Consider the following 16,235-nt stretch of genomic DNA (forward strand, 5'->3'; position numbering starts at 1 on the left):
ACTGATGGAGATGAAAGGTACAGCATAGAGAATATTTTAATAGTGTTATATGGTGACAGTGGCTATCCTTGTGAGCATAGCATAATGTATAGGCTTGTCACATCACTATGTTGTACACCTGAAGCTAATGTAATATTGTGGGTCAACTATACTTGAAATAAAAAGCTCCAATTATTACACGTGGCTAGGGGCCTATTACCAGAAGTAAGGATTTCTGAAAACCTCCTAGTAATTGAAAGTCATGTCCAGATGTTTAACTTACTAAATTTAATAGCGTTAAGCCGATTACAAATGTTCTTACACATGGTTCAGCGTTTTCTCATAAGGAATTCCAAAACTTTTCCCTCAAACAATAGAGAACAAAGAGAACGAGAGCAGGCGGAACTCAATGGAACCAGCAGCCTGGCTGAGTTGGACTCCGAACCAATTATTGTTAATCCTTTCCAGCCAATCGCATCTGTCATCCTTGAGGTACGGATGGTGGCAAATGTGATTTTTCCTATCTTAAGTTATAAAGTTAGAAGTTGAGAAAGGAGGTGGGGAGAAGTGTTTCACCAGAGATTATTCCTAAAAGAAATTAAATGGGAGAGATGGATTAAAGGCTTACTGCTTTTTTTTCCTCGTAAAGTTTACTTTTTGATCTGATATAAAAAAGGAGAGATGACTCCTGAATTAACTGAGAATGAAAACGAAGATTGAATGTGGCAACTGCCATAATTACTGTCCTGCTAAATCTTTTTTTTTTTTTGTCGTTTATTTCATAGGATAGTGCTGTATTTACTCTTTTTTACACTTTGTCCCTGTATTGCTGTTGCTATCTCTTTAAAGTAATATTTGGATGCCTGTGATGCATTTTAGAGTATGTAAATGATTTTTTAATTACTTTCCCAGAATACTTAAGAATGTTGGAAACTATAAGTTCTCCTATATATGAGTATCATTTATTTTAATTTTGATTGTCAGAAATTTTACCAAAATTAACTTGTAGATTTTAATCATGAAGAAGGAGCTGTGTATGTGTGTCTGTATGTCTCTATCTTCGTTTTCATTTCTCCACTGGGTGTCCAGAGTTTGCGCTGGCCCTGCTTCAGTCACCATCCGCAGCCATGCCTCCTTCGAGGCAGAGCTTTCTAAATCTGCTCTCCATTCACTCAGAGCTTAATGTGGCAGCTGGCTCGCTGGTCCCACCTGTATGTTCTCCATTCCTCTTCCCCTGTCACTGCCTCCTTCCACACAGGTCCTCATCTGGAAAGGTGGATGATTGTTTCTTCCTTGGGGCTGCTGCTGAGGAGGGAGGCAGCTCCACAGGTAAGAAGATGATTGGATAGTTTTGGTATTGCTTTATTTTGCAGAATAATTGGTAATAGGAGATATTTTGTCTTGGGTTGCTTAGATACCAGAAGGTTAATTGTATTTAATCTTTTTATTAACCCCGCCACATTTACCTTCAGTATATGCTTTTCTAAGTACATTAAAGCTGTCTTAATAACTTGACCTATTGATTTATCTCTAGCCTATTAAATACCATGTTTTCCAAGTTTTGTTGTATGTTCTTTAAAAAATAGTGGTAGACCAGGAAATCAAGTTTGACTTTGCACTTTGAAACATTAATTTACTCTATATTTGTAATAAAGTTCACCTTGTGGATAATGACCAATTATTTTATAGCACCATGGTTGTAAATTACTTAGAAGGCCTTAGTGCTTCTATCACCACTGTATTTTTCACAATAGAAAGATGTGAACAATACGGTGTACAGCGTAGCATACCTCATATTGAAAGTCCCTGAACTAATTAGTGGCATGCGGAAAGTTACTATGCTTTTAAACTGTGCTAATTTTAAGAAAATAATCAGTAAAGAAATGAAGTAACTGAAAACAAATGACCTGAAGTCTTCTTTTTACTGAGCAAGTATTTTTTTCCTTCTGTTAAACTTGTCTTTCAAAATGTTTGCATTTTAGAGAATCACCTTGCATTCCTTTGAATTTACTATAGATTAAAAAAAAAAAATGGTGAAGTATTCGTTCCAGAAGAGACTTGTCAATAGTACAAATAGTAACAAACCTAATTATACGTGAGCATTTAGGGTAAGGTAAAGGTGACATTTTATATTTGAGAGAAAAGGGAGTTGGAATAACTGAACAATCATTTGGAAAAGTAAAATTAATGAATAGCAAATATCAGGTTGAACTCCAGAAGACTTAAATGTGTAAAATGTGTAAAGTAGCCTTAAAAGTACTAGCACATAATATAGTTAAATATTTGCATATACTTGGAGAAGGAAAACTTTTAAAGTAGGACAATTAAGCCACAAATCATAAAGTTAAAAACAGATAGGTCTTATATTTGTTTTTAAAGATCTGTTCTACAAAGCTAAAAGCAAAAAACTCTAAACAAACCCTAATGAAAAATATCTGAGACACATAAGACAAAAAAAAAACAACAACAACAAAACAAACCCTTAGCAATTCCTATGAAAATAATGAGAATCTAGGAGGAAAAAAAAAAGGTTTTAGGTTACTATGGATAAAAATAAAAATGACAATAAGTGTAGTTGATAGTTCATTTTCACTAGCAATAAAAAAAAATGAAACTAACACTAAGGTAAAAATATGTACTTATTAGTTTGGTGGACATGTAAAAGATAGAAAATGGTATACAGGGATTGAAAAAGATATGGGGAAATGTCACTCTCTTAACCTTTTGCCTGGAGTGTAAATTCACTGTTGCTTTTCTGAAGGGAAGTGTTTAGTTACCTGTTGATCCAATAGTTCCAGTGTTAGGAATTTATTCTAAAAAACGAATTCCATAACTGCATTTGTTATAATGAAAAATTGAAAATAATTTGTCTACTGATTAGGAGTTGGTAAATTACGTTATAACCTTGAAAATGATAATGTAATTGATGAAAGTAGTAATAGCTAACACATATAGCTAACACTTTATCATGGGTCAGGTACTAGTCAAAGCACTTCATATATTTGTTGACAAGGAAAGAAATATACATTCTTAAGTAAAAACTTAAATTCTTTTTTGTTTAAAAAACAAATGCACAAAATAAATATGCATATAGAGAGAGACATTCAATCACATGTATGTTTGTGGGTGGTGTACCTGTACATATGTGGGGTAGGAGAAGAAAACACCTCTTAGTGATCATGCACCAAGTAGAGATCATCTCTTGATTGTGGAATTACAGATATTATTTGTTTTCTTTCTTTATACTATATGTGTTTTCTGCATGTTTACCAATTAGTATGCTTTAATGATATATTCAACAAATGCATTTTTTAATAAAAATATCACAGTGCCCTGAAGTTACAGAATGCGTTTGGATTATTTGATTTCTCCCTTAAAACTGTCTTAGATACACAACTTTTATATTAAAAGTGATATATTTCATTTTTGTTAGAATGAAAGAAAACTTGAAAAAGACAAAAAGAGACACAGTATGGAGAAAGACAGTGATGGCTGCCCCCCGAAACATAAAACGGAGAATGAGCAAATAGAGACACAGAGCCAGATCAGTGACAATAGCCAAAAGAACAATGAGCTTGGAATAGTTGAAAATTATAAAGAGGCATTAACACAGCAGTTGGAGAATGAAGATGATACAGACCAGCGATCATCAGAATCAGGTGACAAATCTAGGTGATAAATATATTAAAATATATATATATATATGTATATATATGTGTATACACACACACACACATATACACAGAGTTTAATGATACATCTATCATTTGTCATGATTATTTTCACAAAAAATGTACTATAATATTTTTTGTCTCCAAATGCATTATTTATCATGGTTTTCTCATGGTTTTTAGTTTCTCCTTAATTTGCTAACTTATGTTTTTATTCATGATGCCTTAAAATGTGATCCTTTGCAATTGAAGTGAATTTCAGCAGAAAATTCTGTTTTCAGTTTTGTTTCATAAATTTGGAATATAGCACATAGTCCCAGGAATCCTTGAAATATATTTAACCTTTAAGGCTCTTTTAGGGAGTTTTATTTGGGTTTTATTTTAAGCTTCATAATACTGCAATCAGTGTCACTTCTTTTATTGACTTGTTATTTCCATAGAATGCAGACCTACTCAGTTGAACATTTTCAAAGTTTTTATTTTATTTACTTTGATAGAGAGAAAGCATGAGTGGGTGAAGGGGGGAGGGATAGAGAGAGAGGAATAGAGAGAGAATTCCAAACAGGCTCTGTGCGGTCAGTGCAGAGTCCGATGCAGGGCTAGAAGGCAAAACCATGAGACCATGACCTGAGCCGAAATCAAGAATTGGACATTTAACTGACTAAGCCACCCAGATGCCCCATGAACGTATTTAAAGCCAGTAGCCATTTTCCTACTATTTTAATATTATACAAAATCTTCAGTTCATAATTGCTTTGTTTTCTCTAAGTGGTTTTGTGATTTAACGGGAAGTTCATGTCTTTGGTTTCGTAGACAGCCTGTGTTTGGAATCAGACATCTTGGGATAGAATCGAGATATTTGTTATGTTACAGTGTATTGTTCTTCAGTCTTGGTTTCCTCATCTCTAAGGTGGGGATAAGCATCATATTTTTCCCACAGGGCTTTTAGTACTTATAACAAAAATAACCCTACAGTTCTTCTAGCACGGGGCCTGACGTATGAACTAATAATCATACATCCCTGCAGTTTCTGGCTAGCACTATGGTTCCATTGTATATAAGAATTTTTGTACATACTTGGGGTGCCTCGGTGGCTCAATGGGTTAGGTGTCCGACTGTAATTTCAGCCCAGGTATGATCTCATGGTTCGGACAGTGTGGAGCCTGCCTGGGATTCTCTCTCTCCTTCCCTCCCTCTAAATAAATAAATAAGGAAATAAATCTTAAAAAAGAATTTTTGTATGGTATCAGAAACATTATAAAAATAAGATCTCAATCCCTGAGGTTCAGATTTAAAAAATTAGATTTGAAAGTTATACCTTTTGTAAGTTGGGAAGTTAGGGCAGCCATATTCATACCCTTGTAGCTCTGTTAACAGAGTTAAACAGAAAGTAGATTTAAAGTGGCCTCCCAATATGTTGAAAGAACTTTGAACAGTTACACATTGTTAAAGAGAAAAATATTTGGCAGATTATTTGAAAGTACGGTGTAGGAAGAAGATCTAAGATAGTCAAACATATAACTATAATAGTAATAAGTAACATTTTTGTGCTTTAGAACCTGGCTTCAGATACCTTAGATTATTTAATGCAGGATTATATTATTTAATGTAAATAACTTTAGGGTATATTATTCCCATTATTTTGAATAGGAAATCAGGGACTTGGAGAGGTTGAGGAGCTTGTTAAGATCATATGTCTTGTCTGTAGCTGGGACAGATCATCTGCCCATTATCCTGTGCTGTTTCATGACCCTGAGCCACTGCCCATCCTGAAATACCATATGGTTCTGGACCTTCTCTTTCCTTTTTCTCATCTGTAAAGCTTACGATTTAATTGTAAAACGATGTCTTTGTTTCTCTGTGGAGTAAGATGTCTCAAATGACACTACTTTATTTAGAAAAAGTATGTGTTTCTAAAAATGTTTATATTTCTCATTGCTTTGTAGATTTCATAATGTTGGTTATTTCTCACATAATAGATAATTCCCAATTTATAAAATGTATTACATACATATAAATTAAGCAGTTTGGGATTGTCACTTAAAATACTTTAGTAACTTTGATGTTTGGTTATTTAACTACATGGCCATACGGTTTACACTGTTAAAATTTACATATTAATGGCATAGATGTCCTTAAATTGTTTATATGTGCTTAAGTGAGAATCTATAGTTATTTTTTAGAAAGAACACCGATTCTGCAATGTCCAATAATGTGATTTTGGTTACATATATTTATTTATATTGGGCATACCTTGTCTGGGGGTTATTTTAATGGGTAACGTGTTTAAGTTTGATTAGGGTATTTTTTCACATTCAAAGGATTAATTTTGGATTATTTATACCTAGAATCATTCTATATATTCTATTGAGACAAATCAACATCTCTCCCCTTTCCTTGGGCCATTCTGAGTTTCATGAGAATGCCTGGAATTAGACAATTATATTTACTTGATATGACATTTGGAAAAAATACAAGTTACTTTTGGAAATGTGAACTTTTTTTGTATGCTGAATAATCTCCCATAAAACTTAAAATACAGGCTTTTTTCCATTTGTGTTATATTCATTAAGTATTAATTCAATCAAGGAATCATTTAAAATTTTATGCTTAGTGAAAGCAGATTCACATTTCATTACTGGTAACAATTTCCAAAGTTTGAAGATCTGTTTTTATGGTAATGATAATATCAGTAGTCTAGTTCCATTCTTTTTTATTGTAGAAGTTTACATTTTCTCAAAGGCATATAGTTCAATGTTTATATTCTTATAGATAACAGCAAAAAGAAAACTAAGAAACTAAGAATAAAAAGGAGTCACCGTGTAGAACCTGTTAATACAGATGACTCTGCTCCTAAGAGTCCAACACCACCCCCGCCTCCTCCTCCTGGTGAGTAAATTGATATTGATACTGAATTTAGATTTACTGCTTTAAATGGTAAAGAAAAATAAAGAAATTTTGTAGTTTTATTCAGTATATTTATTTTTGTGTGAATTTATGAAAAGCTCTTTTCTCTCTTTTGTTCAAAATTTATCATTGCTTTTTTAATCAGAAAAAAATGTTTCCTAAAAGTAAAAAAAAAAAAAAAAAAAAAAGTAAAATTAATAAGGACACTTTACACCAGCACTTTCTAGAATGAATTCAGGTCCTATTTGAAGTATCATTGTCCAGATTTCTGAAAGCAATTTAAGTTTAATGAATGGATGGCTAATGTAAGGTTTTAAATAGTTGAATCTTTCATCCTGAAAGTTAACATTTAAAACCAAGATGTGTGAATTTTTCCAATATATTTCCGACTTACATACTGACCTTCTAAGTTGTTATGAGAATTAAAAGGAATATTGCATGTAAAACACTAAGACATACTAACTGCACAATAATTGTAATTTTTCAGCACTAGGCATAGTACCTCACATACTATACGTGCTCAATAAATATCTGAATGTATATATTTGTGGTGTCCTTTTAGCCCTGTTAGAAGGCTTTAGGTGGTAATATTTTCCTTTGAGAATTATTTCAAGACTCATTTCTAGTATTTCACTTATTAGAAGAAATTTCTTTTAGCCTTGGCTAGAAGCTAGAATAGTAGCCTAAGGTAATTTTTGATGGTGGTGAAGATGCTTATATTTTTAACTAAAGTAAAAACTTAAAAGAGATGTTACCAGCCTATAATTACATTTTTCAATAAAAACTATTTCAAATGCTTTTGTGGTTATTCAGTACTGTGTCATTCAACATACATATATGACCTGGCATCAAATATATACATTCCTGTCAAGGGAGGGAACCTCTCAACAGGCCTAAAGAGACATTGTTTAACAGTGTTTTAAAATGTTTTTCTTTTTCTTTAGTTGGCTGGGGAACCCCCAAAGTCACTAGACTTCCAAAACTTGAGCCTCTTGGTGAAACACGTCATAATGGTAATGCAAAAGGATCAGTTTTAAAATATACATATTAAATCCACTTTTCTTTACCTTGACAAACTTTTATTTTTGGAAGCCTTTCAAATCCACAACCATCCTTTTTCATTATACTTTACTCTTTTTATTTTATTTAATTTTTTTATTCTTTAGTGACTTTTGGCTCTATATAATTTGTTTACTTTGGAATACAGAGGTAAAAATAACCATAGTTTATGTTTATCCATTACATAATTATGTAAATTGTTATGGAATGGGGATAGTTTTAAAGCAATTTAAGTTAAATATGAGAAATTACAATTATCCTTAGTATTAAAAACAGCATTGTCCTGTATATGCTCAGTGTACTCAGTGATAATGCTTCATAATTGTTTTTTGTCTGCTTCCAATAAGTTGACTCAGCTGCTGAATATTGGAATGAAGTAAAAATCAGCACAGTTTGTAAAATCAGAGACTAAATCAGTAAACCAAATGAAGTTCAGCTAAATAGAAAGTTACGAAAGACTTATTGACTCTAGAAAACAGTTTTCTTTGGATGAAATTAACATAAGGTGTAGTCCAGCCAATATATGGCATTAGAAATCCACATTTGGAAAGAGAAAGGGAAGCTGGGTATAGAGAACTGCTTTGTACAACAGGCAGAAGTTCTGATTTCAGACCATCAGGTCAGGCTGTTGCAATAAAATGTTTCTAGAATGCGAAAGTGTAATTATATATAGTGTAGCTCATTAAAGTTCTCCATCAAGAATATCCAGTTCCCAGGGCACCTGGGTGGCTCAGTCGGTTGAGCATCCGACTTCGGCTCAGGTCACGATCTTGCAGTTGACGAGTTCGAGCCCCGCATCGGGCTCTGTGCTGATGGCTCAGAGCCTGGAGCCTGCCTCGGATTCTGCGTCTCCCTCTCTCTCTGCCCCTCTCCCGCTCATGCTCTGTCTCTCTCTGTCTCAAAAATAAACATTAAAAAAATAAATAAAAAAAATACCCAGTTCCCTTTTTGATAGCTCTGTTTACCTAATCTAGAACTTGGTTTACTATGGAGATCCATTTACTAGCAGAAAAGAAAAATCAGAAGTTTAGAAAAGCATTATCATGTAACTTGAAATTATATCAAACTGCATAAAATACTTTTATTCAAAGAGTTTTGAAACTGGAATTATGGCTTTGGGTCAGATTGTGAAGTCCCTTACACATATGTTAAGATGTCTGGACTTGTTATAATTTTCCAAGAGACACTATACATTTTTGAACAGGGAAGTAGTGTTACTAGGTGTATTGTTTAGGAAAATAATTTTTTGTCACAAAGTACAGACCTGATGGTGGCCACACTTGAGGTCAAGATCCCATCTAGGAGGCTGTTGTAACAGTCACAGTGAGAAGTGAGGTATAGAAATTGGAATGAAGAGTAAAAAATGTACGCAGAAAAAAATCTTTTTTTTTTTTAATGATTATTTATTTGAGAAAGAGAGAAACAGAGAGACAGAGACAGAATCTGAAGCAAGCTCCAAGCTGTGAGCTGTCAGCACAGAGCCCAACACGGGGCTCAAATCCACAAGCAGTGAGATCATGACCTAATCCGAATTCTGATGCCTGACTGACTGAGCAACCAGGCACCCTGGAAATATCTTAATTATAGTAATTAATATTTGATGAGTGGATGTATGGGCCGAGGGAGAGAGGAATAGAGGATTATTTATTCAAGGGGCTAGAAGGTTGGTGCTGTCTCTAAGACTGAAAATACCTGAGGAAGGAGATATGGTTTGGAGGTGTCTGTAGGCTTATTTGTAAATGTCTTTTGGCCAATCAGTACCAGAAAGATTCAAGAACTCAGGAGAAAAGAAGGGACCCTGGTGGGTGGAGGGTTTGCAGATGGATTTTTTTTTTTTTTCAGTTGTTATCACACAGTATGAAATCTTTGCCTGTAATAGATGCTTTGTAATCATTTACTGAATGAATGCGGGAAGGAATGATAGATAGTTTCTTGTTTCTGAGAGAAATTTTATAGAATGAGGAGAAAAGAAGTAATGGTAGCATGCAGGGGGAAGCTAGTTAAGGGCAAGTGGAAAAAGGTCAAAAATGGGTTGAGAAGGTTATTTTGTTTTGTTCATCCTCACTTTCCTGTGTTTGTTTTAAAATTAGAACTCATGGGAAAGAATTGTAATAAATCAGCTAAGTTTAAGACCACCATATTCCAATAATTTAGTTAATTTTCAGTATGTATCAATAAATGTAGCTTCCCAGAACAGAGAAGAAAACACTGTAACTTCACAAGTTTTAAAATATTTTTATTGTTTTTTTCCCATAAGTTAGAAATTTTGTTTAATCTTTATGTATTTTTGACAGAGAGAGCGAGTGAGCGCACATACATAAGCGGGGGAGGGGCAGAGAGAGAGAGAAAGGGAGACTCAGAATCTGAAGCAGGCTCCAGGCTCTGAGCTGTCAGCACAGAGCCCGACACGGGGCTTTGGCTCTAATCCATGAACTGTGAGATCATGACCTGAGCTGAAGTCAGACACTCAACCAACTGAGCCACCCAGGTGCCCCTTTCCCATAAATTTTAAATCTAAGTATACATAACCTGGGTTAAAAAAAAAAAAAAAAAAGTACAATCAACTGCTTTCATTAATAGGGAAGAAAACAGGTATAATTAAAAATTGTAATAAAAATAATTTTTTAAGGTTTATCATAAGATCTTCATCTGAGATGCTGATAGCTGCAAATTTTAAAATTGCATTCTCTTCTTTTCTCTAGCTTGGTACACATTTCTTTGCACTTGGTTAATGGCAAGTAAACAAAAGATACATGATGAACTAGAGTAGTAATTAAAAGGTAACTGCTATTAGCTTGGCACTTAAAACTTACTCGGTTGGAAAACAATTTTTTATAGTTATATTGGGAATTTTTAAGGTAAATTCTTACTTGTTCTTTGATAATAGACATTTACCTTGATAGCAATTTCATTTTACTTTTCTAATGTCTATAATGCTTGCTCAGCGTAATAGTTAAGACAGGCATTGAGAAAAGAGACTTAAAAAGAGAATGTGTATTTACTATGTAAACACTCTCAATCCATACTTCATTAACATGTATCGTACATTATGGGAAATATATCAAGGATTCTGTTAGCTAAAAATACCAAATGCACTAAAGAATATTTCATATCTTAAAATGTGAATGAAGATAAAGTTTTGTATGTAGTTTTACTACTCTTCAATTTCATGTTTAAAAAGTTTGATGCTCTTTATAAAAATGTGTTAGCAATTAAGTTGATCCTATCAGTTGGGCACTAACATCAACATATATTCCCTACATTTAAGACAATAAGAAACCTACTTTGTATGAATGATTTTATTTCCTGGCAAAGAAATAATACAAAATAAATTGTAAAAATAAAATAATTTCTTGGGAGGGAAAAAGATATTTTCTTGCCATGTGTATGTGATTTTTCTTTGTAGGAGGGTACTTTTTTTTTTAATGTTTATTTTGTGAGAGAGCATGAGTGGGGGAGGGATAGAGAGGGGGGACATAGGAGCTGAAGTGAACTCTGCACTGACAGGCTGACAGCAGCGAGCCCAATATGGAGCTCGAGTTCATGAACCCTGAGATCATGACCGGAGCCGAAGTCGGATGTTCAACAGACTGAGCCACCCAGGAACCCCTGGAGTTTTGGTTGTTTAATAAACTTAAATATACCATATTAGAAACTATGTTCACTCCGGTTTAATTGTGAGTTCTGTTAATGTATTAAAATTCTCATTAATTTTGAAAATAAGAAATAAGAAAAGTCATACTTGAAATTTATCAAAAATAATTGTTTTAATTTAAATAATAACAATGATATAGCAATAATATTAATGGTATGCTCTGTGTTCCTGGTTTGTTGCTAAGCACTTCAGGTACCATTATCTCATTTTCATTCTCCTAAAAGCCTTGTAAGATGGGCAGTGATATCCCCATTTTTTTGCACAGGGAACCTATACCCCGAGGTCACGTAGCTACCAAGTAGCAATATTAGGATTTGAACTTAGTTGTGTCCAGCTTTCAAATCCATACCTTTCTTAATTCATTATGTTATACTATTACATTAAGATTTATTAGGGTATCCTTGCAGCTTACTAGTTGGTTTGAATTTGTAGTTGCTTGAAAAGCCATTTTCTGCTGACACATTTTTGTATTTAAAGTGTTCTTGTAGATAGTCTATAGTTGGATCGTACTTTTTGATCCTCTCTGACTCTCTGCCTTTTAATTGTTGAATTTGGACCATCCAGCATTCAAAGTGATTATTGGTATAGTTGGATTAATATCTACCATATCCATTACTGTTTTCTATGTGTTGCCCTCATTCTTTGTTCCTATTTTTGTCTTTCACTCTTTTTCAGCCTTTTGTCGTTTTATTCATTTATTTAGTTATTTGAAATGTTTATTTATTTTGAGAGAGAGAGTCCATGTGCACAAGTGGGGACAGGCAGAGAGAAAGGGAGAATCCCAAGCAGGCGCTGCGTTGATAGCCCTGACACAGGGCTCAGTCTCATTAACCATGAGATCATGATCTGAGCCAAAATTAAGAGTAGGATGCTTAACCGACTGAGCTGCCCAGGCGTCCCTGCATATTTTGGTTTTAATTGAGCATTTTATATGATTCCATTTTCTCTCCTTTCTTAGCATATCGGGTATACTAATTTTTTTTTTTTTTTTTTTTTTTTTTTACCGTTTTTACTGGCTTCTCTAGAGTTTGCATTTACATTTACAACCAATCCAAGTCCACTTTCAAATAACACTATATTATTTAATGGGTACTTGAAGTACCTACAGTAATCAAATAATCTTAATTCCTTTCTCCTGTTCTTTGTGCCTTGATGTCATTCATTTGACGTATATATATAAGCATGCATAAGTGTATATATGTATGTATACATACATTCATAAGATAAATATGTTTATATACATAAATACATTGAACAAACTTTTATAGATCATTTAAGAATAAGAGAAATGTGTTTTCATTTTACTTTTACTTATTTCTTCAATGCTTTTTCTTTATGTAGATCTGAGTTTCTGACCTATATTATTTTCCTTCTTTCTAAGGAACTAATTTTTGCATTTCTTGCAAGGCAAGTCTACTCGCAATAAATTCCCTCAATTTTTGTTTGAGAAAGTCTTTATTTTTCCTTTACTTTTTAAGGGCAGTTTTGCAGGGTACAGAATTTTAGGTGGGTGTGTTTTTTTTCCTCTAAATATTTTAAATATTTCACTTTACTTTCTTCTTGCTTGCACGGTGTTTTAGGAAAAGTTGGATGTAATTCTTATCTTGGATCCTTTGTTGGAAAGGTGTTTTTTTTTTTTTCTGGCTTCTTTCAGGATTTTTAATTTTCTTTTATTTTCTGTAATTTGAAAATGATGTGCTTATATGTGGTTCATTTGGCATATATCCTGCTCAGTGTTCTCTGGATTCCTGGATCTGTGCTCTGATGTCTGACATTAATTTGGGAAAAGGCTTAGTCTTTGTTGCTTCAAATATTGCTTCTGTTCTTTTTTCTTTCTTCTTCTGATACTCCCATTATAAATAAGGTGTGCCTTTTGTACTTGTCCCACAGTTCTTGGACGTTCTCTTGTTTTGTTTTGTTTTTCCAGTCTTTTTTCTCTTTGCTTTTCAGTTTTTGAGGATTTTATTGATTTATCCTCAAGCTCAGAGGTTCTTGCCTCAGTTGCATCCAGTCTACTAATAAGCCTATCTCAGGCATCCTTCATTTCTGTAACAGTGGGGGGTTTTTTTGGTTCTTTTTTAGGATTTCTATCTGTCTGCTTACATTGCCATCTGTTCCCGCATGCTACTTATCCATGAAAGCCCTTAGTCTATTAATCATAGTTGTTTTAAATTCCTGGCCTGATAATTCCAACATTCCTGCCACGTCTTTTGCTGATGTTTGATCTAGCTCTTCAAATTCTGGGTGTTTTGCCTTTTTGAATGCCTTGTATTATTTTATTATTATTATTATTTTTTTTTTTTTTGATAGCCTGACATGATGTCCCAGGTGAAAAGAACTGTTACAAATTGGCATTTAGTAATATGGTGGTGATGTGTGGTGGAAGGAGAAGTGTTCTATATGTCTATGATTAGATCTTAGTCTTTTAGTGAGCCTGTGCCTCTGGACTATGAACTTCACAAAAGTTTCTCAGTTTTTTTTTCTGCTGAAAAGGAATGCACAGAATGGATAGAGCCAGCTGGAATTAGTGATTTCCTTCCTGAGATCAGTTAGGGTTTGATAATACCCCACTAGGTTAGGCTCTGGTTAACTAGTTTCTCCTGACAGCAGGTCTTGTGCCCCAGAACAGAGTGCCATGGGGTATTTCTAAATGGTTTCTTTTCCCCTCTCTTGCCAGAAGCAGGAGGGGACTTTTCTCCCGTATTTATTGTGGGAATTTGTTCAAGTTCCTAGAGATAAATCTCACAGTATTGTGGGGATCCTCTTATGACTTAGTCCCCCTGGAGTCTTTTATTCTCAGACTTCTGTGTACTAAGCCTCCAGCAGTTCATCACTACAGTTCGGGTTTTCTTACCGGGCACTGGTTTCCTCCACAGATTCTATTCATGAATGTCTGCTCTGATAAACTGAGACTCCCTATATTTGCCAGTTTGTCTTTGGTATTGGGGCAGTGGTTTGTCTTATGACTTACCCCCCTTAAGGATCTGAGACAAATTGTTGTTTTTTTTTTAGTCTGTTCAGCTTTTTTTACTTCTTGTAGCATGCAGTGGTGACTTCCAGTCTCCTTAAATGCTGTTATGACTTTGTTAAATTGACATTTGTTAAGTAGGGCCCCTGGGTGCTAGATGGTAAGCCTTGGTTCAAAAAGACCACAAGAGAAATCAAAGTGGGAGAAATTTATTACTCACAGGTTCTGGAGGAAGTATATGGCATACCTTGAGGGTTCCACAGGGGGAGATCAAGGCAGGGTACAAGCAGAGAGACCTGTAGGAACTGGGGGACATGCTAAGGCCAGTTTCGTGAATTCAAAACAAAAGAGTGTAGAAGCTCCACCATAGTCTTACCTCACGGAAGGCCCTGGAAGGTGAGGGAGACTGTTGGTCACAAAGGGCATTGGGGAAGTCATATCAGGAACTTACATTTACTTGTGACCTTGCAGGCTCTTATCTAGGGCATGTGCTTGTTTGCATGAGGGGCTAGTTAGCCAAACTCTCCACATATGTGAAACTGGAAACAGACCTGTAATACATTTTTAATATATTTATTTCAAGTGATCCTAAAAATCTTTGCTTCTAGAATAATTTTAAGGTAATAGGCTAGGAAAGAATTACTTCCTGAAGGTTTACATATTCTTAAATTTTTAAAAATGTTTTATTTATTTTTGAGAAAGAGGGAAAGAGAGAGACAGAGTGTGAGTGGGGAGGGGCAGAGAGAGAGAGGGAGACACAGAATCCAGAACAGGCTCTAGGCTCTGAGCTGTCAGCAAGAGCCCGATGCAGGGCTTGAACTCATGAACCCTGAGATCATGACCTGAGCTGAAGTCAGATGCACAACCGACTGAGCCACCCAGATGCTCCTGAAGGTTTACATATTCTCTTAAATTTAAGCCAATTTATAATAATTAAGGGACAGGAACTTGTTAAGAAATATAAAATAAGACTTTCTTTGTATCAGATATGTCTTAAATCACTGACTAATAGTAAATCATCATTGTAAAAGATTACGACTTACCAGAAAACTAAGATAATTAACTCTTTTCCCAAAATACCTAGAAGTAATAGCCATTGGATGAGAACATGGATTATACACATACTGACTTACCAGGGCCTTGGCAACACTTTCCATAGATTTTGAATATTTGTTATTTGTTTGTTCTAATGCAAATGAATGTGTGATTGGAAATAACAATTGTGTGTGTGTGTGTATATATATATATATATATATATATATATATATTAGATATAGCTTTTTATTAAATCAAGTGGAGATTAATTTATGATCTAGAGTCAGGAATTTATCCTACTGGTTGTGTTTTGAATCTATTCAAGTTTTCTGGAATTTTGACTTTTTTTTTTTTTCTCTATTCTCCTCACCTGTTGTTGCTCCTGCCAAGTCAGAGTGCTCTACTCTTTTAAAGTGTTGGTTGGTAAATAATGAATTGTATCAAAAATTTTGATTTACCACATTTGTTTTATATTTTTGGTATCCCTTCTTTTCTTAGATTTCTATGGGAAGCCACTGCCTCCCCTGTCTGCGCGACAGAGGCCTAACAGTGATGCTCATGATGTGGTTTCATAACCGAGTCATGTGATGAGCTTTTTAAAGATCTGCAAGATCAACTACAAGACCTTCCTTCTCAAAGAAGAAAAACCCTAAGCATTGATGACTGGGGCAAGATAACCATAGTGATTTCAGTGAGATAATAGCCAAAGACCTGGCTGATATGACAATTATCCATGTTATTCATGGTTTAAAAAAAAGGAAGGAAAATGACCAATAGATGGGATGAGCATTTGAATCAAGTTAGCAGGAGTTACTGTTGACTCTGGTTTTTACAGTCCTGCTCATGGGCATATTCCTGAAGGAAAACCTCTTCAGAAAAAGAGCCAATGGACTCTGCACACTTTCTTTACTATATGTTTAATAGTCTTTATTATTGTATCCTAAACATTTTTTGTAAGATA

General features: G+C 34.4%; 1 protein-coding gene across 4 annotated transcripts in view; it reads left to right on the plus strand.

Annotated features, from left to right (window-relative positions):
- Positions 1-16,001, plus strand: part of ARL13B (ADP ribosylation factor like GTPase 13B) — a 67,122-nt gene extending 51,121 nt beyond the window's left edge. For 2 of the 4 annotated variants that reach the window (XM_049628033.1, XM_049628036.1), the window contains 5 exons: positions 357-471; positions 3,413-3,638; positions 6,423-6,539; positions 7,502-7,570; positions 15,773-16,001. In XM_049628033.1, the coding sequence (XP_049483990.1) occupies positions 357-471; positions 3,413-3,638; positions 6,423-6,539; positions 7,502-7,570; positions 15,773-15,849 (604 nt within the window). In that variant the 3' untranslated portion in view covers positions 15,850-16,001. Of the gene's footprint in view, positions 1-356; positions 472-3,412; positions 3,639-6,422; positions 6,540-7,501; positions 7,571-10,318; positions 10,397-15,772 lie in introns of all 4 variants that reach the window. The other 2 variants (XM_049628034.1, XM_049628035.1) reach the window with 2 other exon arrangements.
- Positions 16,002-16,235: the final 234 nt, after the last annotated feature.

This window comes from Panthera uncia, chromosome C2, assembly GCF_023721935.1.
Source record: "Panthera uncia isolate 11264 chromosome C2, Puncia_PCG_1.0, whole genome shotgun sequence".
NCBI classification, from domain to species: Eukaryota; Metazoa; Chordata; class Mammalia; order Carnivora; family Felidae; genus Panthera; species Panthera uncia.